Source organism: Amblyomma mixtum, chromosome 10 (assembly GCF_055824585.1).
Source record: "Amblyomma mixtum isolate Tamu chromosome 10, ASM5582458v1, whole genome shotgun sequence".
Taxonomy (NCBI): Eukaryota; Metazoa; Arthropoda; class Arachnida; order Ixodida; family Ixodidae; genus Amblyomma; species Amblyomma mixtum.
Window position 1 is genome coordinate 120,680,150 of NC_143021.1, and position 26,795 is coordinate 120,706,944.

General features: G+C 48.5%; 1 protein-coding gene across 1 annotated transcript in view; it reads right to left on the bottom strand.

Moving 5' to 3' along the window:
* Positions 1-26,795, bottom strand: part of LOC149326794 (sodium/iodide cotransporter-like) — a 123,221-nt gene that overhangs the window by 68,563 nt on the left and 27,863 nt on the right. The window contains exons 5-6 of the mRNA XM_089564675.1: positions 21,504-21,571; positions 8,119-8,276 (exon numbers count right to left, since the gene is read on the bottom strand). Coding sequence (XP_089420801.1) covers positions 8,119-8,276; positions 21,504-21,571 — 226 coding nt within the window. The remainder of the gene's footprint in view (positions 1-8,118; positions 8,277-21,503; positions 21,572-26,795) is intronic.

Here is a 26,795-nt window from a genome sequence, read left to right on the forward strand (position 1 = left end):
AATGAGTCCTACTACTTTCAGAACAGACCATGTATTTACAGTGTTCAATGCTTCCTTTTCGGATATTAGTATCTAATCTTCCTCCAACTTTGACACTTGTATTCACCTTTTACTTTTTTTCGCATGAAAAGAACTGCGTTCAGTGTACTTACCTTTCTTATCAATTTGTTAACAAGTGTATACTTTTGGTGTGTGCAAGTCGTACATGCTTTTATGCGAAGCATATTACTAGAGCTACACTACAGCCCGTCGAGCGCGGCAGTGGAGCTGCCATTGACCTTTAGCGTGATCACGTGACACCACGTGACAACATGACGTCACAGCAGAGGAGAGATGGGCTGCCGGCTCGCGCGGTCGGCCGCGGCGGTGGAGGCTCCACATCAGAGGCGCTGCAGCTGACCACGTGACGCTACAGCAGCGGTATAAAGCTGAGCTTGCCTCGCTCTCCGGGCACTTACGAGGCGGCCAGGTGTTGGGATGCCGCCTAGAAGCAGGGCTGATTTGAACAAGAAGCGAAAGCTTCAGCGTGCCACAGAGACCGATGAAGAGCTGGATGAACGTCAACCAAGGAAAGCCATGTATTACCAAGCCTAGCCATCAATATGCTTCGCATCTGACTAGGCTTAACCTTAGCTAAGCCTCAGCCATTTTTTTTTTACCGTTTTTGTATTGTACGGGCGGTACATTCTATACTTTATCATATATATATCTTTTACTTTATCTTCTTTTTTTTTCTCTTTTCATTTTTCGAAGTAATATGTGCCGGGTTGTCGACGTGTACTGCTGCTGCTTTGTAGGGGACGAGGACTTGTCAGGCTGCCATCGCAGCTTTTTGCCTCGCCTCCCCCATCTTTGATGAAAATAAATGGAGTAATAATAATCTAAGACTGCCATTGAAAACCACTGGGGAGCATATTTGACAATACCAAACGTGTTAACAGCAAAAAAAAAAAAAGGCAAGCCTGTCGACTGGAGATGTGTGGATGTATTGATTGCTATAGCGAAATCTCACAAGATATGAAAAATTGCATTCGTACACTTTTTTCCTGTCGAAAAATGCTTTTGTCCAGAATTGTTGGGTGCGCATTGCAGGCTTCATTTTTAGACCGTTAGCTCTACTTGTGCCGTTTCTAGCCTCCGAGTTCTGGTGATTCCACGGATAGAATCCAAGATCGTGGCCTTCATAGCAACGACATTGCATCCTTGTGGTTACCATGGTAACCCGGGTGGTTACGTAATTGAATAAAATAATAATAGGCGGCAGCGTAATGACCGAGCACCGCAACTCGTAACTAAATGATGTCGATCCGGTATATACAGGGCGTCTCGTATTTATCTATCAGGGTTGAAAAAATTCTCCCCTAATCAAAGGTCTATTTCTGGAAAAAAGGAAAAAGTACACGGCCACTGGCGAAGTCTAGAAATCCGATATGTTTCGGAACCTCGTACGGGTTCCTTGGTCACTGAGCGGGACAGGCAGCGCCGCGACTTCTATACGCAACACGTGGCGTAACGAGCGTGCGTAGATTGGCGGCATAGTTACTTTCATCCGGTTCATGGTAGCTGGTCTCGATTGGATGATTAGAGATTCTAGCAGCCGCCGCGATGACACGTTCCTTTCCTTCGCGAAGACAGTGACTTGATCCCACACAGTCAGTCGTGTGAGCATGCTGGGCAATTGCGTTCGTCACGTGATTATTACTTTTACGCTATGTTTTGAAGCGAAAAGCTTCACTAGGCTCGACAAAACCGCTCTTCGCGTGAGCCACACTACAGTGGCGTCACGCGGAGCTCAGGTGACTGCTGCTGCCGCAGCCGTTGTCGCCGCCGCGCGCTGACTCCGTCGTCTGAGCGTCGCCGCTTATCCTTCTCGCCACCGGTTTACCCTTCGCCGCTGCCGCGCGGTCGCCGCCGCCGTCCCAAGAGGAGAAGGTTCTTTCGCAAGGCATTGCGAGAACGTGGGAGCGGCGGCGGCGACCATGGAAGAGGCGGCCATCCTCGCCACCATTTGACGTTTCACACGCAGCCGTGCACAGTGCACATTTGAAAGGAGGGGTATATAAGGCGCGCTTGCCCATAGAACTGGCGCAGACACTCGCCATGGAAGGAGAAAAAGAAGAAACAGTCGGTCTGCGGAGAAACACCGATGCAGAAGTGGTAGCTTGGGAGTTGGCTGAAAAGCAGCGAGAGCTTTTCGCTTATCCAGGTTTAACCTTAGCTAAGCCACAGCCAATTTTTTACGTCATGTTTTTGGCCGTTAAGTCGTATTTAGAACTTTCTCGTTTCGCCAGTATAAACCATGGGCAATAAGCGCATGGGATCTGGAAGGTGACGCCTGGAAACGCTTCAATCAGGAGCCTGTCTTTCACGTTCAAGAGCTGGTTACGGAGTTTCCTGGTCGGGATGTGGGCAATGAGCATGTCTCAATTCAAAAATACGTGCGACAGTGCCTCGCTGATTCCCTGTTAGTTAACTGATTTGTTAATAGCAGTTTGGAGCCTTAATTCCATGAAAGGACACGTCAAGGACTTGAAAAATTACAGACCGATCAGCTTACTGTCCGTTTCCTACAAGGTATTTACTAAGGTAATCGCTAATTGGGTGAGGACAACCCTAGACTTAAATCAACCAAATCATTAGGCAGGCTGTCGACCACAAACGTGCCGGCTTAACGACCGTAAACGTCGCACAAAAAATAACAATCACGCAACGAACGCCACTGCCTAGCACGTGCTAGAACATGCTCACGCGATTGACTGGGACCACGCCGCTGTCGTCGCGAAGGAAAGGAACATGTCATCTCGGCGGCTGCTGGAATCTCTAATCATTCAATTGACACCACCTGGAGCCCTCCACTACGGCGTCTCTCATAGCCTTAGTCGCTTTGGGACGTTAAACCCCATCAAACCAAACCAAACCAAACCAATTTACACCAGCTACCGTGAACGGCTTGCAAGGAACTATGCCTCCCATCTACGCACGCTCGTTACACCACGTGTTGCATAAATAAGTCGCGACGATTCCTTGTACCGCTCAGTGATAGGGAATCCGTACGAGGTTCCGAAACGTCTCAAATTTCTGGACTTCGTCAGTAACCGTATTCTTTTTGCTTTAATTTAATGCCTGACCAGACGAATTTTCGTCAGACCAATGATAACACCAGGTCTATTTCTGCTCAAGCGCAGACCACAGGGTAGCTTATGGTAGTCGGTCTTTTTCGATAAATAATTTAACATCGGAACTTACCTGGACTGGCCGGAACCGGCGAAAAACAAACCATCTGCGTACAAAATTTTCGTCAATGTTGGTAGGATAGATAGGTTGTCTTGCAGTGCGTCGTCTGGCGAGCCAACCAATATCTCTGCTCGGAGCGGGGGTAGGTCTCGCAGTACCCCAGATGGCGCAGCCTGTCAGGGATGCTGCTCCGCTCGCCCAGACGAAAATTCCCCGCGAAGACGAGTGCAAATTTTACCGGATACCGGACAATTCAAGCAATTTCTGATGTTTAAATTCTTTACAAAAAACGCAGGCTATCTTAAGCTACCCTGTGTACTGCGCTTGAGCCGAAATAGGCCAGTGGTTTGCGCAGAATACTTTTTAAGGCGAAAGCCTTTAATGCCTCATACTGTCGTAACCAAGGAATGTTAGCAAATGTGTCCGCGTTTCGGCGTCACTACTTAAAAAGAAACTGTGTCGAGGCTGGGAATTGAACCAGGGCCTTTGGCATTTAAAGTGGAGACGCTACCACTCCGCCAATAAAGCTTTTTTATGCGAAGCATACTACTTTAGCTACCACTTCAGCCCTTCGCAGTGGTTATGCGCCTCCAAATCACGTGATACATGACGTCACACCACGTGACACGATGACGTCACGACAGTAGAGAAACGGTGGCCCACCTCGCGCCGTCGCTGTGGTTGTGCGCCTCCAAATCACGTGATACATGACGTCACACCACGTGACACGATGACGTCACGACAGTGGAGAAACGGGGGCCCACCTCGCGCCATCGCTGTGGTTGTGCGCCTCCAAATCACGTGATACATGACGTCCCACCACGTGACACGATGACGTCACGACAGTGGAGAAACGGGGGCCCACCTCGCGCCGTCGCTGTGGTTGTGCGCCTCCAAATTACGCGATACGATGATGCTTCGCATTCTCCAGGCTTAACCAAATTAAGCCTCAGCCATTTTTTCTTTCTGGCATGGTATTTTCCTCTCCTGATGCGCTGTATATCCTTACCGGCCTTTTAGTTCTAATATGTTTACTATCATATTTGTGCCACGTAGCGCCTACCTAGGTTCTCTGTAAAACATATGTATATATATATCCTTTCAGTACAAAACCATGTAAATACCATGCTCCGCCACGAAGGCGCAAGGTATGAGCATGAATAAAGGCGCATCTAGTGAATGCGTAGGATTGATAAATGCGAAGAAACAAAAAGAAAATAACTAAAAATAAGAAAAGGAACAAAAATAAAAAATAAAAGAGAACAAAATATGAAAAATAACAAATTCAAAAAGTGCGCCAGGAAAGGCTTTCGCCTTGCAGCACTTTAGAGAGCCAAAGTGCCCCCTGAATTTTTTACAACCCGGAGACGTAAGCACGGAACGCTCTGTATATCCCAGTCTGGCAGGCGTCAAAGTGTGGCCACTTAGCCACAACAATCGTGTACCCTTTGTGGGCCAACCGTCTGCGCAGAATGTTCCGGGTGGTGGCATAAGATTCCGCGTTTCGTGCAGCATAAACTTACTAGTTAAGTTAGAGTCTAGCTCACGGCATGGGTTCGAACCAGGGACCTATGTTAGGTTTGTTAACGCCCGATATACGATCGTCGCCTCAGAGTCTGATCTATTTTTTTGGCATACATCTCTGTTCACGGCTGCCTCGTTACAATATCGCCCTTACCTTAAAGCCTGAGCTCCATGTACGCGAAAAAATAAGCGACGCGACGAGGCGGCGCGGCGACGACGGCTGGCTGTCGCTCCATCGCCCACCGGCCAAGCTCTATGCGTTGCGACAACGCGAACGCGAAATGGAGACGACGATCAGTGTTGCTGGCATAATACACCGCAAAGCTATACCACCTATAACAAGAGTCACGTTATTTGCAAGGATTAGAATTTTGGGCAGAAAAATGCAAAATAAAATGCGTTTACAGCTTTGTCATTGCATGTCATTGTCACGGGCGCCGCCATGTTTCCTGAACGTGGGGCGTACACCTGTTTGAACCTCGCGCGCTTTCTGACGCCAAACGAGGCATACTCGCTAAGCCTAGCAGCACTGTAAACACAGAAGCAATTTGAAAATCTGGGGTGTTTTATGGCTAAAATTTTGTGGTTGAGGCAAGTTCAGACAAAGCGAAAGCTTCGTGCGCATTTAGTTTGCCGTGAACGTGGGGCACAGCGTAGCGACAACGACGAATCGGTGGTGAAGCAAGAGGCCCGGCCAGAGCCAGCAAGAGGCTCAGTAGTGACTTGCGCTGCCCGATTAGCTGCTATTGGCTAATCGCGTTAGCTACTTCCGGGCGACGAGCGAAATTTTCTGTGAGTGCAGATCCGAGCGACACGACAAGCGACACGGGCATTTCGCTTCCCGCGACGGCGTCGCTCGTCGCTTGCCGCTGTCGCGTTCGCGTGAGTTTTCGCGTACATGGAGTTCAGCCTTTAGTGTGGAAGCGAAGGAGGAGGAGGAAAACTTTTATTCCTATTTACAGTGAGAGGTCGATGGGGCGAGCCGGAAGGGCCCGCCCCTAACAAACACTAGGAGGGATCCCTAGTCCGGGATCCCTGTAGCTTCCGCAGCGGCCCGGGCTCTAGCTACCAATGCCTGTTGGGCTTGGAGTTCGGAGCAGCCGCGCAGGGCAGCTTCCCAGTCCTCTCGGGTGGGGTGGTGGTGGAGTGGGTAGGCAGGATTGGAAGGGCATGCCCACACCATGTGGTAGGTGTCCGAAAACTGCTCCTCACAGTGTGGGCACGCGCCCGAGAAAGAAGAATTGAAGTTTGGTTTGGTTTGGTTTATGGGGTTTAACGTCCCAAAGCAACTAAGGCTATGAGAGACGCCGTAGTGGAGGGCTCCGGAAATTTCGACCACCTGGGGTTCTTTAACGTGCACTGACATCGCACAGTACACGGGCCTCTAGAATTTCTCCTCCAAAGAAATTCTAGCCGCCGCGGCCGGGATCGAACCCGCGTCTTTTGGGTCAGCAGCCGAGCACCTTAACCGCTGAGCCACCGCGGCGGCAAGAATTGAAGTGCTTAAGTACTGCCGGGAACAGTACAGTATCGGTATAGAGGCGGAGAAGCCAGCGCTCGAGCCTCCCCCTTGGTGAGGCCTTTACAGGGAGGGGGATAGAGACCATGAAAGTTTTGAGAAAGAGAGGTGATCTCTTTAAAGGTGATGGCCGGATTGAAATTTAATTCCGGATCAGGCTGCGGATGAGGCGACGCCCGGTGAGTAAGCGCGCGGGCGGCAGCGCCGCGGCTACTCGAGGTCAGCAGCCGAGCTGCGGTTGAGGTACCTTTATGAGAAGTGCAACTATACGCCACGAACAGATTGCACCTTGCTGACGTGTTAAGAAATGATTCAGTGCTAACTTTTTTTCCTATTGTAAATTTTATTAGGTACTCGAATCGCAATCTCGGGCTTTTAGGCAAATGATGATTCGGGAAAAATAATTTGCGCAAACGTGACGTGCATAAGCCATGGAGGTCGCCATTATTAGACAGTAGATAAAAGTCAAAGTGCTAAGGATAGCAGTTCAGTATTCAAAACACGAAATAATACTGCATGACACCGTCATGCAGAAGGATTCCAAGAGAAGGCAAACGTAGCAGGGGACGGCAGAAAGTTAGGGGGGCGGATGAGATTATGAAGTTTGCGGGGATACGGTGGCCGCAACTGACAGAGGACAGGGTTAATTGGGGAGACATGGCAGAGGCCTTTGCCCTGCAGTGGGTGTAGTCAGGCTGATGATGATGATGATTATGACAGCGTCATACATGAAATTGACTCGATTTCAGCAGTTACAGCCACATATTTCTGACACAAACAATTTGCGTTTGAACGTTGTTCTAATAATTTACGATCTTATGGTAAAAAGAAAAATTGGAGTGGATACTTTAGCCGCGACTTGAGGGTTTTTCGAGATAGCTTTAGTGGGCTAATGCGCATACATGCAGAATTGGTCATTCTCTACATTCATAGACACCTGGGAGTCTTCCTACCACTCCCGGCACTGTGGTGCAGCGGTTAAAGAATGCGCCACTGCCAGCAATGGCAGCTGCTACCATTGATGGGGCTTGTCCGCCCCGGGTTGCTTTCCGCTGGCAACCTTTCGCGTACAATCATTAACTGCCACCTGCTACGGTGTTTAGTTTGCTTACAATCTGGTTGGCAGGTTTTAGATGACGCCACAAGGTTACGTGACTTGGTGGCCGATCTCTTGTAATTTTTCATGCATTTTTCGCTCATTTGAGGCGACGTCGACGGTGACGTCTGATTTTCTGCGACACTAGCTCCTTAACGCGCTTGGGCAGCATCATCAATCCCAGGTTCGGAAACGAAGAAAAAAACAAGCACTGCTGTGCGGTCACTTATGTGATCTTTGGTATCTTGGTATCTTTCCGTACTTTTCAAGCCTGCGCGATTGTATTCCGGGACAGGAGACGAAACGAGCAAGATTCATAGGTTGCAGGAAGTCCTCATGCCAATCCTAGTGCAGTGGTACAGCCGCGTGGCTGTATTTGAAACAGTGCCGTTTCAAACACAGCAACCGCCGAGGCTTGTGAGGCCCGGGTTTTTCTTCTCGAGCAACGTCTCGCGACCGATAATTAATTTAACTGCCATCTGCCATGAATGGGCAGTTTGGTCACAGTCTGGTGGGCAGGTTGTGATGACGTCATAAAGTCACGTGATGTGGAAGACCTGTGGGTCTCCTGATTTTTCGCCCACAATGCTGAAAACGCCTACGCCAAACTTTTCTACAAAACGGGAGACTCGCCGCTATCGCGTCACTGCCTCGCTAATACGGCGTTCATCAACACCATGCGCCGCGAACTGCACTCTGTGTCCGTGGCGAATGGCCGCAGGAAGTGGAAGCTTTTCCGACTCACCGCAGGAAGTAAGCCGTGACGTTGAGGTCGGTCAGCGGCCGTGGCGGGTCGAAGCTTTTGGAGGAATCGTAGACGACCTTCCCGATGATGACCAGCGGGGAGCCGGTCATGATCACTGCCTGCACGCAGTCGGCCCACACGACGCTCCGGAGCCCCCCCTGCGGGAGCGACGGAGAACCAGCATCTCCGCACCTGAGAGGTTCTGCTGAGCTGCCGAGCTCACAAACTCCCGGATAAGAATACAAAAAGCACAATGCGTGGATACCGAGACTTAGTTAGCACTTTCACTGAGGGCGGTACTGTCGTTCGGCTGTCAAGAAATGCATACTGCAGAGTGCTTCTCGACTGTGGGGAACCTGCAGTGGTCCTCCTTCGGAATAGCATGCTTGTAGCACACAGCGCAAGAAAAAACAGTATACGAAGCCAGAAAGACGACAGGGCGGAGCACTCCGTCCTGTCGTCTGCCTTGTTTCCTGTGTTCCTTTGATTCTTGCGCTGTGTCCTGCAAGCGTGGAAACAAACCAAGTCGCCCATCAGCAAGTGTTGACTCCGGAATTGCAACGTAGAGCGTGTTTTAAGCTTTATTAGTGCGGCTTATCCAATAAGGCAAGTATGACGTGGGCTCATGAGCTCTGTCTATTTAAGCACTGAAGGCCTTTGGCGTACTCCGTTTTGCGCATTTCTGGCCAGCACTTTGAATGTCGTGCTGACATGAGCTGGTGGAGTAATTGGGACGAGACGTCCCCGCGTCTCGCCCCGTCTTCCCGCCTCGAACCGTTGCGCTATTTCAATGGCGCTGGGTGTGCAGTGAGGGTTTGTAGTTGACAACTGGCCGTGTATGGTGCCTAAGCATGTACAGAGCGTGGCTTGGTTTTCAATAAAATCGACCAGGTAGCTGAGCGCTTGTCTTGCTGTTTGTTCCTTCGCAGTCGTCCCCATTTTTTTTTTGCGCTGCCATTATCCATGATGATTTATACAGTAGCTCTGTTCCTTCTAGTTTTCTTGTAACCGAGCATGCTCATAGAAATCCCGGGATAACTCAGAGGTTGTGTGAACTCAAACAAAATAAGCGCGAAATTTACTGCAATTAAACTTTTCGCTACAAGGTTGCCAGTTAACTTTCGTGACATAGCAGCTCGTGCCGATGCTAAACTTCAAAGAGCTGAAGATTCCACTCTTAAAGCTTTCGAGGAAAATGTGAAAAGTAAGCGTAACGAAGTTTGGAAGTACGTCGGTGGAAATATAGAAATTAATATTTCAGTACTACCTTTCAAACGCGATAATAAAGGGGCTCATCATGATGCAGAAAAAGCAGAACCGTTAATATATTCCTTTGTTCTGTCATTCAGCCAACATCATACCGCAACAACGCTTTTGACAAGACATACAGGTATGATGTGAAGCTTAAAATAGTTTTCAAGTCCACCTTAAATGTGCACCGATTTAATGCTATAAAGAATTTAGCCCCTATGATATTTATGCATGTAGTATAATGAGCACATGCTCCTTAATAACCTGCATGTACGTTCATTTCTTCTCTTCCTTACCCTTCATTAGCCAAAATGAGAAAGTTTCCGAGGTTGTTCGAATGCAGAATACTGGCGCCAGGAACGTTGTGTTTACCTATCGCCATGTTTTTTTGAACTGTTGCCACGTAGTCGTGATTAAGTCCGGTGAGCAGGAAGAGAGCGAGAATGGCTTCCAAAGGAAACTCTTCATTTGGGCTAATACAGTAGAGCCAATTTTATACACACAAATTAGTACCGAGACCTACGGATGCAACTTCCGGAATCGCTCTCAGGATGACTTCCGCCATGGCATCTCATTCGTAACAAACAGGAACGTAGGAACAAACAGAGGCTGACACCTGGCAAAAGTTAGTGGGCCAGTATTTGCAGCGACACCTGCAGTCCCTTGATGTGCAGGACCCCTGCTACGTTGCAAGCGCAGCTGCTGTGGTTGAAGTACTCAGCGACGGCATTCCCGGATCCAACGCTGGGTTTTCTATTGACATCGAAGACTTGTTTTACAGCATCCCTCATGACGAACTATTTGTTGCAGTGCGTGAAGTGATTGAACAGAACGGCCTAGTTGCCTTCCAAAACGCTTGTGGCATCTCCATCGATGCGTTCTTAGAACTGTTAACTACTTATCTTTCATCTACCCTTGTAGATTTTAAGGGCGGTCTGTTCATACAGAAAAAAGGAATCTGTATTGGTGCTAGCGTAGCTCCTATCTTGTGCCAAATTTTTTTAGCAAAGTTTGAGAACACACTTTTAGGCTCTTTTCTTGACAAACGAGTGTGCAAAGTTTTTAGATATGTTGACGATTTCTTGATAATGTTAAATCTTTCACCGACTGACTCCTTGCATGAGGTTGTAGAAAATGTCTTAGAAGATTTTAAAGCTTGCTCAAGCTCCCTTTCTTTTACCTTTGAACTACCCGCTAACCAGTCGATTCGTTTTTTAGAACTTCAACTAACTTTTCCTGACGATGGCCATGTATGCTGGTGTTTTTTACCTAGGAGTAAGAAGGCTTTATTACCGTACTCGTCTGCACACTCAAAAGTCGTCAAGAGAGGGATTGCCATGAGCTGTTTTCGCAATGCTCTGCAGAAGAGTCAAGTTTCGACAACCATGTTAAGCGTTTGAAAGAGGCCGGTTTCCCAAAACCGCTTTTGAATGCTGTGGCAGAGTCGTTGCTGCAAAGAATTAAGAGCCGTGACGAAAAGGTGGCTGACCCTACTAGGGCTGAAAGAAGAAAATTTGAGGTGATGCCTTATGCGCATGGGGCTTCCCACAATATCAAAAAAGTTGCTGCAAGACAAGGTGTCAATGTTGTCTTTTCTGCTCCTTGCAAACTTTCAAGCCTTTGTTCACGTGTCGCGCGTGGCAGAACTAGACCACCTGTTTGTTCGACGCGGCATCAAAACTGCTATGTTCCTTGTGCGACACGGGTGGTTTATAAGATTCCGCTGACATGCGAAAAAGTTTACATCGGTCAAACTGGCCGGTGTATAAATGAAAGGCTACGAGAGCACCATAACTCTCTGACTCCGGCTGACGGAGCAAACTTGCCTCGCCATTGCCGCGATTGCGGGTGCTACCCGTTGTTTTCCAATGTCACTTTTCTCGGTAGAGGCAAGGGTAAGGTTGAGCGGGAAATCCTCGAAGCATTTCACATTAGCAATCATGGAGATAACTGTGTTAGCACGGCTTCTATCACGTTGATGCAGAAAGAATTAGGTTACTTGTCCCGTTGACACCGCAGTTTGACTATCGTACGAGATCGCTGTTGTTTTTTGTGCTGGTTTTGCGGTGCCGTTGAGTTGCGCATGCTCTGTTGGGTTTTCTTGGAGACTGGCTGTTTTTTCAATAAAGCACAGTTGATAGTCCAGTCGTTGTGTGTGCCTCGTCTCTCCTTTGTCCCCGTCTTTTTGGCTGGTTTTTCTTAAGTATAATGTACCAACTAACCCAGATTTCAACTCTTCTACACAACTGAGTTTGTACGTGAATCGGTTGAACCTCTTAGTGACCGCAACAGCACGGATTATAGTTTTGTTGAATTTAGAGAAGGTTAGTTGCTGGGCGAGTTGGTACCGATATTCCATGACTACAGCGCAACGAACGGGACAGGAAAAAGGACACAGGCAGCGCTGTGTTCTGCCTCTGCCTGTGTGCTTCTTGTCCCGTTCGTTGCGCTGTTGTCATGAAATGTTTAATTTAGCAAGTCCTTTGATGATGCTGCCCTGCAGGTATTGCTAATAGCGATGTTTCGTGACTACAGGCTTGATAAAAGGGGGACAGGCTGGTTGCAGGAATACCTGTTCTGCCGGTCAACCATCCGAATCCTCTTTGGCAGCCATCCTCCCTGGAGAACAACTTGGCAAGCTCACGTTTCCCATTCCACCATCCTTGCTTCATCACACCCTCCTCACCAACAAAAGAGATTCTTCCTCATAGCGAAGGCCCTGTTAAATCCGTCAATGATGACCGCTTTGCCCATTCGGAGACAAGTCCTCATGTCGAATCGTAGGCTTAAACTGAGGCTCCCCCTTGAACCCTTGTTCACTTCATTTTGTGTTATTAAGAATTTCAACCCCCTAGCCTATCCCTCTACCATAGACCCCTGCTGTGAAGCCTGACGGCGCTATGGGATCTCGCATAACTAAGGGCTCAAGTGAATTTGTCGCACATACAAAATTCCCTGCATTTGTAAGCTTGTGGCCTCGATAAACTTACATTGATAAATCGTCTTTCTTTCTTTGGTAAATATGATGCACTTTTACCACTTCTCATTAACAAGGATCAATTAGCCGGTTTTCGATTCCTGAATGATTACTTTCGATATGCTCAAGTTGGCAGAAGCTGGGGATATTTCGTTTTCGGGAAACGACACTGCAAGAAACTATTTGGCACAGCCATGGGTACTACATCAGTATCGGTTGTATGCACATACGTTGCTTTGGATTCGATTGAAGATGCGGCATTGGGCTCATTTAATTGCGCCCAATATCCCACCTTCGTTTTACGGATGAATGTTTTTAAGTGATTCGCCACCGAAATGCAAGTCGATTCTTTGACTATCTGAATTCGCTCCAGCCTACCGTGCAAGTCAGCATGGAAGAACAAAATCGGGCCATTCTCTTACTGGACGTCCTTCATCAAAGAACAATGAACGGGATAGCAACGTTGGTGTACCGAAAGGCCGCTCACTCTGATTGCTGCCTGAGGTTTATTTCGGCACACTTCATTATCATCGTCATCATCATCAGCCTGACTACGCCCACTTCTGGCCAAACGCCTCTCCCATGTCTCTCCAATTAACCCTGTCCTTTGTCAGTTGCCGCCACTGTATCCCCGCAAACTTCTTCCCATCTGCCCACCTAACTTCCTATGGGCCCCTGATACGCTTGCCTTCTCTTGGAATTCACTCCGTTACCCTAAAGGACACTTGATTACACCTGAACCCTGCGTCTAGTCGACACTTTCCAATGCGCATTTCTCCTGCGTTCGCCGAGCTGCAGGACGTGAGGAAAGATCTTTCCATAAACGGATACCCGAAACAAATGCTTAAGACTACAGAACGCCGGGATCCATGGCATATTTCCTAATAAGCAGTCACCGAGAGAAACAAGCCAGCTTCTTTCTGCCGTTCCCAGAAATCAGAGATGCCGTAGCCATGCTTTTCAATTTCTACGTCGTCTATATCGACCACCTGCCATCAAGCAGACTTATGCAGTAACTTGTTGCGATGAAACGACCGGTGGTACGCCGTCACGGGCCGCACGATAAAAAACGGCTTGAGTAGAGATCATAACACTTAGAAACTGGCCATGAATTTGGATAATACCTCGGGTCATTCCGACGGGGAGGTATCTATCGGGACGCCTGCTTTTTAGAGCGCAGCTCTTAGGCGCCCGTTACTGTGTTTCGCGGCGTCGCCGTCGCCGTCGCCGTTGTCCGTTGTAACCAGGAGAGGGTAAAAGCGCAAACTGGTCCCCTCCTTAGCAAGAAACAAAAAAAAAAGAAACAGCGCCGCACGGACGGCTCTCGCCGGCGCGCGTCGTAAAGCGGGAGAGAAGGAACCCCTGGAGAGCGACTAGCCTTGTGTGCGTGGCTGCCCCCTCTCCCCCCGCTCGCTGACGCGGCGGCCGGGAGGATTGCCGTCGATTGCTCTAGACTTTCCGAGTCGTTTCTACGCGATGTTGACGGAGAGGGCGCAGCATTGCGTGCGCTAAGAGATGCCCTCCATCTCTTCATTCGCGCGACGGCAGCGGCGCCAGAACAGAAAGTTCGAGATGCTCCTCGAAGCCACTCCCGGCCTCTGACCAATGAGGACGCGCGTCCAGCGCGAGAAGAAGCAGGAGACTGCACAGCCGACACTGTGTGTATGTGCACGCGTCTTTTCGCACGAAGAACAGACAGACATAGAGCAAGCCTATATAAGAAGGGTGTTGACCGCCCGACCCACCGTTTAACCTTCAGTGAACAAATTGTGTTTTGTTTGTTTGCCTCTTTCTGTTGTGGTAGTGCACTTTAACTGCAATAATTCTTTTGTGTTGTAATATCTCTCAAGCGTAACTTTACTGTTAGTGGAGAGTTTCTTGAAGAAGAAATATGTCTGAAAAATAAAAAGCGGCCTGTAATTGTACATACATGTCTTGCTCACATTCTTTGCCTCAGTCTATCGAAAAGCTGAAATAGCTGATGAGCTGCGCTCAAATTTCGCATTAGGCAAAAACATAATGGTCGGCATGTTTTTTTTTAGCGTGCAACCTAGATTGAACGTTGCACGTTCAAACTACGACGCATGCTTGAGACCGAACGCGGGATAATGTTCCAGAGATATGCACACGGTGACTGCGGCTTCTATGCCATCCCAAGCCACCACTTTCGTCCAGTCGTTGTCATTGTGAACTAGGGACCCGTACGGGCAGAGACAGGCCAGTTTTTCTTCTTTTTGCTTAATAATTCGAGCGTTCGTATTTTTTCCATTAAACATTGTATTCCTCAAGATGGAACGTTCTCTGTAAGCGACGTTCTGTATGATGGCAACTACAAAACTTTTCAGAAATTGTACTGCCGGTGACGAGGTGGTTTTTTAGGGCATAATAAAGCCCATAAATATGCACATTAGTTAAAACTTTACTGAAGCAACTTGGAATGTCTTGCTGCTAGTAATATCAGATATATCTCTACTTTATGTGCAGGGCACAATACAGCGAACTAACAAGTTTTTCTTTCGCACAGAACGCAGTTAGAATTGCACAAACCGAAAGCCACCTGATGCTTTCTTCTGGAACATTGTATGCAGGCATTGTGCTTCTTCAACTTGGCGTCATCTACAAATGTCATTAATGCCCCATGGTTTCATTAACGACAGCATCTACGGGACCCGCCGCACGAGCTCATTAACGTGTTCCCCATAACAACTTCCAAGGCACCAGAAGTGATGACACGCGTGTTCTCACGATAGCAGTGGTCAATTACTTATTTTCTCCATTTATCCAAAGGCTAACAGAAAAACTGGAGACGCAGCCCAATAGACCGATTTCACAACGCCTACTGCGCATGCGCGCGTTTACCGGAAGTAGCCAGCCGCCATCTTGGTTGTAGTTCTTCGTGGCGTCGTCTGCACGACAGCCCACATTACTTTGCGCTTTGACAAGCATTATACCCGGCCACACTTTCCGCAGTTTCGTTTATTGTGTTGAGCTCTATAAAGGAAACAGAGGCTCCACGGCGGAGTTTCGAGGGGTGCAATGCTGATCGCGGTAGGAGCAGCGCAGAGAGGGTGGTCAGTTGCCCCTTGAAGTGGAGTGAACGCGGTGGCGACGCTGCGCTTGTTACTAGAACCTTGCTTTGGAAAATGCTGCAGGTGACGATGCAAACGCGCTTGACCGCCGCTTTCGTTATTTTTGTCAGCAGAATATTTCAACGAATAGCGATGCACGCGATTTAATTAACGTCTTCGGGCAGTATTTACATTTCTTGCCACCTCATTTAGCTGTTTCAGTATTCGCTGTATTCATCCAGGCATTCGCTATAGACGTTGTGCACAGCGTTTGTTGTCTTTATGTTTTCATCATAGCCCTTGCTGAAAACTGGCCATAATTTCGTGACCAATAGTTTTATTTTGATTATTGCTACACTAATTACTTTTTTATTTAGGTTAATATAATCTTTTGCCAGGGCGTCTCCAGTACGACTCACTTTCGCTATTTTCGCAGTACGAGTACAGTAGATCGCCCAATTTTTTTTTTCGAAAACAACGGGCAAAATGTGGGTGATATCCCGGCATAAATGGCATGTGGCTGATGCTGGAATCCCACTTATGCTCAAGTACCAGTGAGCAACAAAACGTTAGGAATTATTCCACATTTCTACAGTTTTATAGCCTCGCTTTCTCATTCCGTGAAATAGAGAAAGCATTATCGCTGGTATGGCCGCTCGAGACATCACGAGTGAATACATGTATCAAACGAACATTGTGGATTCCTGAATATAACAATAAATCTGAGAACACTTGTTCCCTCACAACCTTGCACCGGGCAGAAATCTCTGCACAGATGGCTTAACGACACAGCACGAAGGTAAATCCTATCGCCTTCTTTTTAACAATTTAAGGGACCGCCAAAGCTCAGCGGCACGTAAAAGGCATTTCATGCAGCTTCAGAACTTGAAAATTTGCCATTTGTCAATGTCCACTGATCAACAGGGACAATACGGCTAAATGCACTGAACACGGCTGCGGCGGTTGAATTTCTTTGGAGGAGAAATTCTAGAGGCCCGTGTACTGTGCGATGTCAGTGCACGTTAAAGAACCCCAGGTGGTCAAAATTTCCGGAGCCCTCCACTACGGCGTCTCTCATAGGCTTAGTCGCTTTGGGACGTTAAACCCCATAAACCAAACCAAATGCTCTGAACAGGACTTCTTCACCTGTCTTTCGTAAACAGCTTCTACGCAATGTCTTGGGTACTTTTTCTCTTCTATAAAACGGAAAATCCGGGACCCTCTGCTTCGCACAGTTGTCGTAGCTCATGACACTCCTTAGGTGTCCATACTTGTGCCGCAAATGCAGCATTCATGCAGAGAAACATCGTGTGGCGACGCTAACAGGGCTGCTTCTTGCGCGTGCGCCACGCACCGCGCCGACGCGGCCGCCGGCCGGAGTACCACAACTCCCAGAGTGCATCGCGGCGGCGGTGGCGTAGCGCAACTGCTTGTGAAATCGGTCTATTGCCGGTGGCGGCGCCAGCAAGTCGCTCTCTCAAAAGAGGGCAGCGCCTCGAAGGCGGAAGTAGTTTATTTGTGGGTCATCAGACTGGCGTATTGAACTGGGCATTCGCAGGTGCTTTTAGCCCGGTAATGTCCAGGCATTTAAATCGTCGGATGAGTGTTGTGAACTTCCGGAATTTTTTCACTGATAGTTACTTCATTGCAGAAATGCAGAGAAGGTGCAATATTTTTGAAGAAAAAGATGACTACGGAGTAATTAAATTTAGCCGCGCGCCGATACCGGCGTGCTCACAGAAAATCGAGCGCGAAATTTAAAGCTGCGCCATCGCCTGACTGAGCAGCTCAAAGATCGCAGAAATTTAGGCTGTTTTGCACTTAGCGTTAGCCTCTGCATGAATTTGACTTTCAGCTGCAGGCCTCCTGCACCACTGGAAGCGAATGCTTCGAACTTGCAATATTAAATGTGTGTTAAACCAGTGTTTCTTAAATTGCGTTAGGAAGTCATGCAGTTCTGCGAGAATTTCAGTGCAGGACTTGTTCTCATTTCTTCTTGTTTCCTCGGATGATGCGCAAAAATGGAAGGCCTTTTTCGCTGGCTGAAATCTCGATGTATGCGGGAATGCATTAATTCATTCATTGATGCATGATCAATGAATTAGACAGGCAGAGCAGAATGGTGGGGCTAAAAATAAACATGCAGAAAACCAAAGTGATATTCAACAGTGTAGCAAGAGAGCAGCAGTTCGCAATTGGTGGCGCGGTGCTAGAAGTAGTAAGGGAATACGTCTATTTAGGGCAGACAGTGACAGCTGATCAGGATCATGAGAGGGAAGTAACTAGAAGAATAAGAATGGGGTGGAGCGCATATGGCAGGTTCTTTCAGATCAAGAACGGCGGTTTACCAATATCCCTCAAGAGAAAAGTATACAACAGCTGTATCCTACCGGTACTCACCTATGGGGCAGAAACGTGGAGGCTAACGAAACTAGTTCAGCTTAAGTTAAGAACAACGCAGCGAGCTATGGAAAGGAAAATGATAGGTGTAACGTTAAGAGATCGGAAGAGGGCGGAGTGGGTGAGGGAGCAAACGCGGGTTAATGACATCCTAGTTGAAATCAAGAGGAAGAAATGGGCTTGGGCAGGGCATGTAATGCGAAGGCAAGATAACCGCTGCTCCTTAAGGGTAGCGGAGTGGATCCCAAGAGAAGGCAAGCGTAGCAGGGGGCGGCAGAAAATTAGGTGGGCGGATGAGATTAAGAAATTTGCAGGGATACAGTGGCCGCAACTGGCCAAGAAGGACAGGGTTAAATGGAGAGACATGGGAGAGGCCTTTGCCCTGCAGTGGACGTAGTCGGGCTGGTGATGATGATGATGATGCTGAATGTTAAGAGTACATGCACCTCAATACGGGTACATTCCTGCACTTTTAACAACCACGCACATAATACAAGCATATGCTCTGGGCAAAAATCAAACCAAATCAAAATGAGCCAACAAGAAAACGGGACGCCGAAGCAAAAGAAACGCGTTCTCCTGCTCGTGTCAACCACGTTGCTCTGCCAAGAGCTCGGCGATGAAGACGGCTGGCGCGGTGGTGTAGCTGCAATGCGGCTGCTGCATGCACCCAGCGAGCAGATCGCTTCGCATGCGTATGCAATTAAGAGGCGCCGGTTAGCTGCTCGGAACTTTAGCCGACAGCAATCAAGTAAACTTTTTGCTGGGCTAGTTGGTCCATTCTGAAATGCGTGAAACAGCGCGAAAGAAGAAGCCCGAAGGCGAAACGAAGAAGGGACAGGAAAGAGCGCTGACTTCTTCTCCAGGTACTAAATCAGGATGTTGGCTGTTACATGCTGCACGCAACCCATCATTGAAGAGTCGCACTTGCCTCCACAGCTCTGAACGTAGAATTCTACATATCCTCTTTACGTAGCCAAAAGAAGGGCAGACTGCGCCGAAAAGGACTTTGTGGTCACAGGGTACCAATCCCTTCTTCATGCAGAACGTGATGTACCTGGCCCGGCAACCTGGCCCGGTACCTGGAGAAGAAGTCAACGCTCTTTCCTGTCCCTTCTTCCTTTCGCCTTCGGGCTTCTTTCGCGCTCTTTCACGTATTTCAGAATGGACCAACTAGCCCAGCAAAAAGTTCTGCTTGATTACCTTTCTTATACAGTGGTCCCTTCGTTATGTATTTCTGCTCCTTCGGTACAACTGAATGCCCTCGTCAAAGCATCACACGGTCAACCTGCCGGGCCAGGTACGCCACGTTCTCCATGAAGAAGGGATTGGTACCCTGTGACCTCAACGTCCTCTTCGGCGCAGTCCGGCCTTCTTTTGGCCACGTAATAAGGATAATAAGAACGGTAAACTGGGCTAGTTGGTAGGAATTCATACTGAAAACTGCGCAAAAAACGAAGACACAGAACGAGAAAGCACGACACGGGAGCAGACTATCAGCTATCAACGGTGAAAAAGAACTTCAAGGAAGTAGCTGTAAAGCCCGCTGCCATCAAAAAGCAAGCCGTGGCGCTGCTGCAAGGAAGCAACCTTGAAGGACTGGCTACGGCCGTCAAGAATGGTAAAGGTACAGTTCTGGACTTATTCTTTACGGCAAAGACTCACAAGCCGGGCGTCCCTTTCAGGGCAATCATTTCTGAGCGGGATACATGGCAGCATGTTGTGTCAGGGTTTCTACAGAGGCACTTGAGATCACTCAATCTTTTGGACCCCTTCTTGGTGAACAACTCTGAAAATGTGGTTGAGTTCCTCTCAGCGCTGGACAGAAAAAAGTACTGCGCCTTCAGCATCGATGTGGAAGACTTGTTTTATTCGCTGCCCCATCCTCAGCTGATGAATAGAGTGAAAGACTGCATTGTTAAAGACAATGACGAGTTGGCGTTTATGGCAGAATGCGGTGTTTCAACAGAGAGTTTCCTAGAACTGCTTTCTTTTTACTTGGAATCGACCATTGTTGGGTGGGGCGGTAAGGTGTACGTCCAGAAGTCGGGTGTTTGCATCGGCTCCCGGGTTGCACCTGTATTGAGCGATATTTATCTGAGCAGGATGGATCAGGAACTGGCGGAGGATCTTGGTGATCAAGCGCTAAGAGTTTTCCGCTATGTCGATGATTTTTTGATCATTTTGAAGTCAAACTCTCCCACGGCGGTTCCGGACGTCGTAAAAATGCTCAAGGATGCTGGTGGCGGCCTCAAATTCACTTTCGAGATGCCCAGCTCGGATACCCTCCAGTTTCTAGATCTCAGTATCGAGTACCTGGATAATGGTGTGTGTTGGGAATATCACCCTAGAACGAAGAAGCCACTGTAGAACTTTAGCTCGGGGCATTCCAAAATAGTCAAGGCTGGTATAGCCACGTCCTGCTTAAAAGCGTCCCTTGCGAAATCCTGTAACCACAAAGTTGAGGCTAGCTTCCTGGCACAGGTGGAGAGGCTGAAGGAAGCCGGGTTTCCGGAGCAGTTGTTGGCTCAGATCTCCGACAGGATCCTGGCCAAGAAAGGGAGCAGTGGTTCCAATAACAAATAGGACGAGGGACGGAGACGTGTGGTGGGAATTCCGTACGTTCATGGAATTTCACACCGGCTCAAAAAAGTGGGGGCGAGGTACGGAGTGGACGTGATTTTCACGGCCAAAAATAAGCTTGCGCGGATTTGTAGTGCTGTGCGTAGAAAGCTAGAGTCTGAGGGCAGTTGTGCTGGAACTGGTTGTTCGGTAGCGCACAGGAAGGAAACTAGGATCACAGAGTGTAACACTGGAGTTGTTTACGAAGTGCCACTCTCGTGCGGAAAAAAGTACATCGGCCAGACGGGTCGTTGTGTAAACGAGCGGATGGCGGAGCATCGTAGGTCGTTGAAGGGCGCGGCTTCCTCCAATCTCGCCGTGCATTGCAAGGGTTGCGAAAAATGCTACCCTCATTTGAACAGGACCAGCGTCTTGTTCAAACATAGCGATCAGTTATGCAGGGAGATGGTGGAGGCTTACCTAATCAAGAAAGACTCATATTCCTGTGTGGCATCACCATCTGTGGCCTTGCTTGATAGGGAGATAACCTTTTTGGCCAGTTTTCATAAGGCGAGCAGGAGATATGAGTCTTTGGCGTGATATCAGCGTGACCGTTAAGGTTGTCGTGGTCTTGTTTGTGCGCAGTTTTTTTTTGGAAGAGTAATTGACGGTTGCATCACGGTGCACGCGAAGGGATAGTGGGTGATTGTGTTCTGGGTTGATTTTCACGGTTGTTGTATTTTTGTGCTTGTCTCACTGTGGGCAGAAGATACTTATATAGGCCTCTTCACTTGAATAAAAAATTCAGTTGATAGTCTGCGCCCGTGTCGTGCCTTCTCGTTCTGTGTCTTCGTTTTTTACGCAGTTTTCAGTATGTAAAGAGGATATGTAGAATTCTACGTTCAGAGCTGTGGAGACAAGTGCGACTCTTTTATGACGGGTTGCGTGCAGCATGTTACACCCAACATCCTGATTGGGTCACTGAGAAGAAGTCAGTGCCCTTTCCTGTCCCTTCTTCCTTTCGCCTTCGGGCTTCTTCTTTCGCACTGTTTCACGTATGAAAGGAGTGTCGGCGCATTTGTGAAAGCGTCCAGCGAGCAGTTGACCCCCCACTGGGGGCAGCTTACCAGTGCAGCGTAGGCAGTCCCTGCGACGCCAAGGAGGACGCTCGACGCTGTCAGCGGTATTCTCAGCACTGCGAAAGAAGAAAACGTGATTGCATCGCTTTGTGCAGGGGCGCCGAGGTGCTATAAGAGTCACCCGCTGGACGCGTCGGTTTTCCTTAAAAGGCGCGGGGCCAGCGGACTACTCGTTTATTGTCGGCGTCCACATGCGCTCGCACCATGTCTTCACAGCGGAAAGCTCGAACTGGCGCGTTGAATTTGCGAACTGTTGCGAGCCTAGCCAAGCACCTCTCTTGTAGCGGGAGCGTTCTGGATCGCCTGTGCGCGTCATGTAGGACGCACATGGGAGCACAACTTGCTTAAACGAGGATTGGTTGGTTTGGTTTATTGGGGTTTAACGTCCCAAATCAACTGAGGCTATGAGGTACGCCGTAGTGAAGGGCTCCGGAAATTTCTACCACCTGGGAGTTCTTTAACGTGCACTGGCATCGCACAGCACACGGGCCTCTAGAATTTTGCCTCAATCGAAATTCGGCCGCCACGGCCGGGATCGAACCCGCGTCTTTCGGGCCAGCAGCCGAGCGCCGTAACCACTGAGCCACCGCGGCGGGGTCCTTAAACGAGGAGCAAAAATTCTGTGTTGGGTTCTATGGCCCATAAGCAACTAAGGACATCATGTGCCAAGGTGAGTGTGTGGGAAAAGTTTCCTGCAGAATTTTATTGAAATGTGAAAAACCATCGGCGGTATAGAGGGCCTAAAACGTTCGTTAGTACTACCTACTGATTACAATGGGAAGAAATTTTAGAAATGGCTACTAGTAGAAGCTTTAAAAAGGGTCCGGTAACCTCAGCGGCCATCCTTGGCTGGGCAAGGATCTCCAGGTTCCCAAAGAACTAAATAAAGACCTCAGCCTTCCCCTCGAGAATGAAGAAATGGCTGAGGTGCATCGAAAATCAAGCGAGCCAGTGGGTCAGAACTTAGTTTCTTGAGAAAACCTGCTTCTCTTAAAACGCTAAAAAGAAAAGACACCTCAACAGTTGCACTATTACCTTAGAGAAGTGCTTGATGGGAAGAAATTCATTCGTTATAAAATTGAGTAGCGTACTTCTTTCTTATTCTTTCCAGTTTTGCGCAAGGGCATAAAATGTGTAACTGCAAGTTCATCTCCAGATTCTTCACAAAAAGGTTTGTGAAGCTTCACAAGACCAAAGAAAGGGCCACAAATTGGGCTTATGCCGCACGAGGCGGACTTATGGTTGCTTGGCGGGGGAACTTATCACTCATCCGTCAAGGCAGCTGTTTGGTCTAAGACCCTTTTCCCAAGCATTTCACCCTAGAAGAGCCGAGCACCAGGCCAGGGGAAATCTTGTACCCATTAAAGAAACCGGTGGGTACCCGGCGGCATTGGGGATCGAACCCAGCACCTCCCGAATGCGAGGCGGATGCTCTACCACAAGGCCACCCTTCCTTCCTTCTTTCCTTCCTTCTTTCCTTTTTTCTTTCTTTCCTTCTTTCCTTCTTTCTTTCTTTCTTTCTTTCTTTCCTTCTTTCCTTCCTTCTTTCTTTCCTTCCTTCCTTCCTTCCTTCCTGCCTTCTTTCTTTCTCAATCTCTTTGTCCCTTTCTTTCTATCTTCCTTTCTTTGTCTCTTCCTTTCTTTCCTTTTCTTTCTTTCTCTTCCTTTCCTTTTCTTTCCTTCTTTCTTTCATTATTCCTTTCTCTTTCTCTCCCTCTCTTTCTTTTTTCCTTCTTCCTTTCGTTCTTTCTTTTTCTCTTGCCTTCTTTCTTACTTCCTTCCTTTATTTCCTCCTTTCTTTCCTTCTTTGTATCTTTCTTCCTTTCTTACTTTCGTTATTTCTTTCTCTGTCACTGTTGCTTTCTCTCCATATCTCTCTCTTTCTTTCAGTGGCTCCCTCATTCCCTCCTTCACGGCGTGGTTGGAGTAACCATCGAGGAATGGGGCAGTTACGGAGCCCTTTCCTTTCCTCGTGACCGATTTACAATACGCTATAGGTTGTCTTCTTAAATCGACTTTAACTCCTTTACATTTTCTTGTTTGGTTTTAAAACTGTCACATGACGAAACCTTCCGAGTTGTTGTTCTTCCGCGGTTTCTTCCACGGTTTTTTTTTCACTCTCGGTGCAGATAATTATGTGGTGGAAGCCATATTAATTTCCTAATCCGGCAGCGTGGAGTGTGGTTCTGGGTTGAACAAGCCGCGCGCCATCTTGCAAGTTCCTGGCAACACCGCCGTAGGCGATAGGGGTGGAGGGAAAGCTCTCTGGGAAGAAAGCTATAGGCTTAACGCGAGGGCTATTGCTTCTTCTGTTCTCGTGGGTCGGATGCTCCGCTGGGTATCCAGTAAAAGGGGAGACTACGATGCAAAGATGGCCTGCGGCTGGCCAATGCATTCGTAAGCAGACGGATTTTATATTCGGCTCCCTACCTCCACCTACGCAAATGTGACGAGAACGCCTTAGAAGTAGTTCTTCACAAGGTTTATAAGAGAGCGCTCGACCTCCCCATAACGACGTCTAACAAGCGTCTCCTCGGTCTGTGGATGACCAGCACCTTTGGGGAGTTACGAGAAGCTGATCTTAATAATCAATACTTGCGCCTGAGCAAAACACCTGCGGGAAGCCGCCTTCTGACCCGCTTACACATATCCTACGCAACACAGACAGAAGAACGGGTCCTCATCCCTAAAACCTGGCGCTTTGCACTCCAGGCGCCTCCCCTTCCGAGCAACATGGCTACAGACACCCAAGATGGTCGCCGTCTCGCGCGGGCGGAGGCTATTTCCCAAAAATATGCCCATAAGCCAGTTGTCTTCAGGGCAGTTGCGACCGCCTCACACCATGGGGGTTGGTACACGGCGGCCGTCATCCACCAAAACACTACAGTTCAGGGCCTTACTTTCCGTGCCCCAAACATTATTATTTGCGGAAGAGATCACCATTGCACTGGCCTCCACAGATCCAGAGTCCCGAGTCATTATCACGTACTCCAGGGGCGCCTGCCGCAATAATGAGCAAGGGCATATTCCAGACCGTGCTTTCAAAATCCTTCATGCGAGTACACAGGGTTTCCGACCCATCGTACCATCGTGTGGGCTCCGGCTCATGCGGATCTTGAGGGGAACGAGACAGCCGACGCTGGCGCCCGCGCGCTTACTCACCGGGCATCGCCTCATCCGCTGCCAGATCCGGAATTCAATTTCAATCCGGCCACCACCTTTAGAGAGATCACCTCTCTTTATCAAACCTTTCGTGGTTTCCCCCATCCTGTAAAGGCCTCACCAGGGGGGAGGCTCGAGCGCTGGCTTCTCCGCCTCTATACCAATACTGTACTGTGCCCGGCAGTACTTCAGCACTTCAATTCTTCTTTCTCGGGCGCGTGCCCACACTGTGAGGAGGAGTTTTCGGACACCTACCACATGGTGCGGGCATGCCCTTCCAATCCTGCCTACCCACCCCACCTCCACCCCGTGCACTCGAGAGGACTGGGAAGCTGCCCTGCGCGGCTGCTCCGAATTCCATGCTCAACAGGCAAAGGTAGCTAGAGCCCGGGCTGCTGCACAAGCTACAGGGATCCCGGACAGGGGACCCTCCTAGTGTTTGTAAGGGCCGGGCCCTTCCGGCTCGCCCCATCGACCTCTCACTGTAAATAGAGAATAAAAGTTTTCCCCCTCATCTTCCTTTCACCGCAGCCATCACTCTACGCAAAGTTCTCAAATCGCACCAGTTGACAAATCGGGACATACGTCCAGTCGCAACTGGGACACGCCGGTCGAGTGCGTGTGGAGGAAGTAACATTCGTCGGTATATATGGAGCATACGGCTGTTAGAAATTAGTGCCGATATGGCACAGCCCTCGCGCTCTGGGACCACCTTTTGTATTGATTCATTGATTTCCCATGTGGGTCGACGGAAAAAGCCACCAATTGTCTCCTGATGTGCCCCCTGGTCTTGCGGGGCAGCAGGTAACGGCTTCGCAGGAAGGGAACAAACGATAGCTGCCGAGCAGCTGGCACATCTTGCGAGGAAATCTAGGGCGCAATAATAGCAAGAATAAAAGGAAGGAAAGAAAGGAAAGGGAGAAGTAAAAGTAAAACGTAGCACACAGGGATATACGTGAGGAGGTATTTAGGCCTCGTCAGAATTTCAAGAAAAAAAGAAAAAGAAGTCAAAGAAGCAATGAAAGCATGGCACAACCTAAAAAACAGCACGTACACTCGCTATTTCATTCCTGCATTTTCGTGACATATGAATATTTCCAGCCTGAAACTCGTTTTGAGAGACATGGCAACGTGTTCGCTAGGCTGTGAGTGCCAGACATTGTGCGATACGTATGAACTGGCCTCAGTTCACTGTGTCTGTCTGGGTGAATTTTTACGTGTACAGAAAGCCCTGCCACGTCACGCATGTGCTTTATATTTCGTTTTGCATCTTTCTTGTACACTTCAGCCAGTCTAACTTCATAAAGTTCAGACATTTTTACAACATCGCCTTGGCCAAATAAACCGCATGTATCTCCACACTGGTGAACAAAAGTCAGAGCCCCGCTCACTCGTGTTCCGAAGCTTGCCGCGCTGCATGGGGGCGTCACCTGACGAAGCCCTGCTGCAGCTGTAGAGAACGGCTTTTGCCCATGACTGTACTCTTAACCAACGTTTAGTGTTGTACGTAATACTTCACTTGTAAAATGTATATTTTGGTTTGGTTTATTGGGGTTTAACGTCCCAAAGCGACTGAGGCTATGAGAGACGCCGCAGTGAAGGGCTCCAGAAATTTCGACCACCTGGGGTTCTTTAACGTGCACTGTCATCGCACAGCACACGGGCCTCTAGAATTTCACCTTCATCGAAATTCAGCCGCCGCGGCCGGAATCGAACCCGCGTCTTTCGGGTCAGCAGCCGAGCGCCATAACCACTGAGCCACCGCGGCGGGGCTAAAATGTATATTTTATTTTGACAGCTGTTCCCGAAACTGGGTAAGCATACTCTTTGAGTGACATAAAGAGGGACTTAATCAGGAGAAGCGTAACCTTGAGTGGAAGCAATTGACGGTGCCGGTTAATCACAGCCATGACGTGAGAAAGCTTACTGGTGAAAGCGTTAATATGATTGTTCGAGCTTAGCTAACTTTTAAAATTTACGCGTTATAACCTGATTTTTTTCTACAGTCTCGGTCACTTATATACCTAGCCGCGTGATATCGTATTGCATTTACTGTTTGGTCTAAAAATAGCACCATGTTTTAGTTACATTAATTTCCAAAGATTATTAAGTGACATA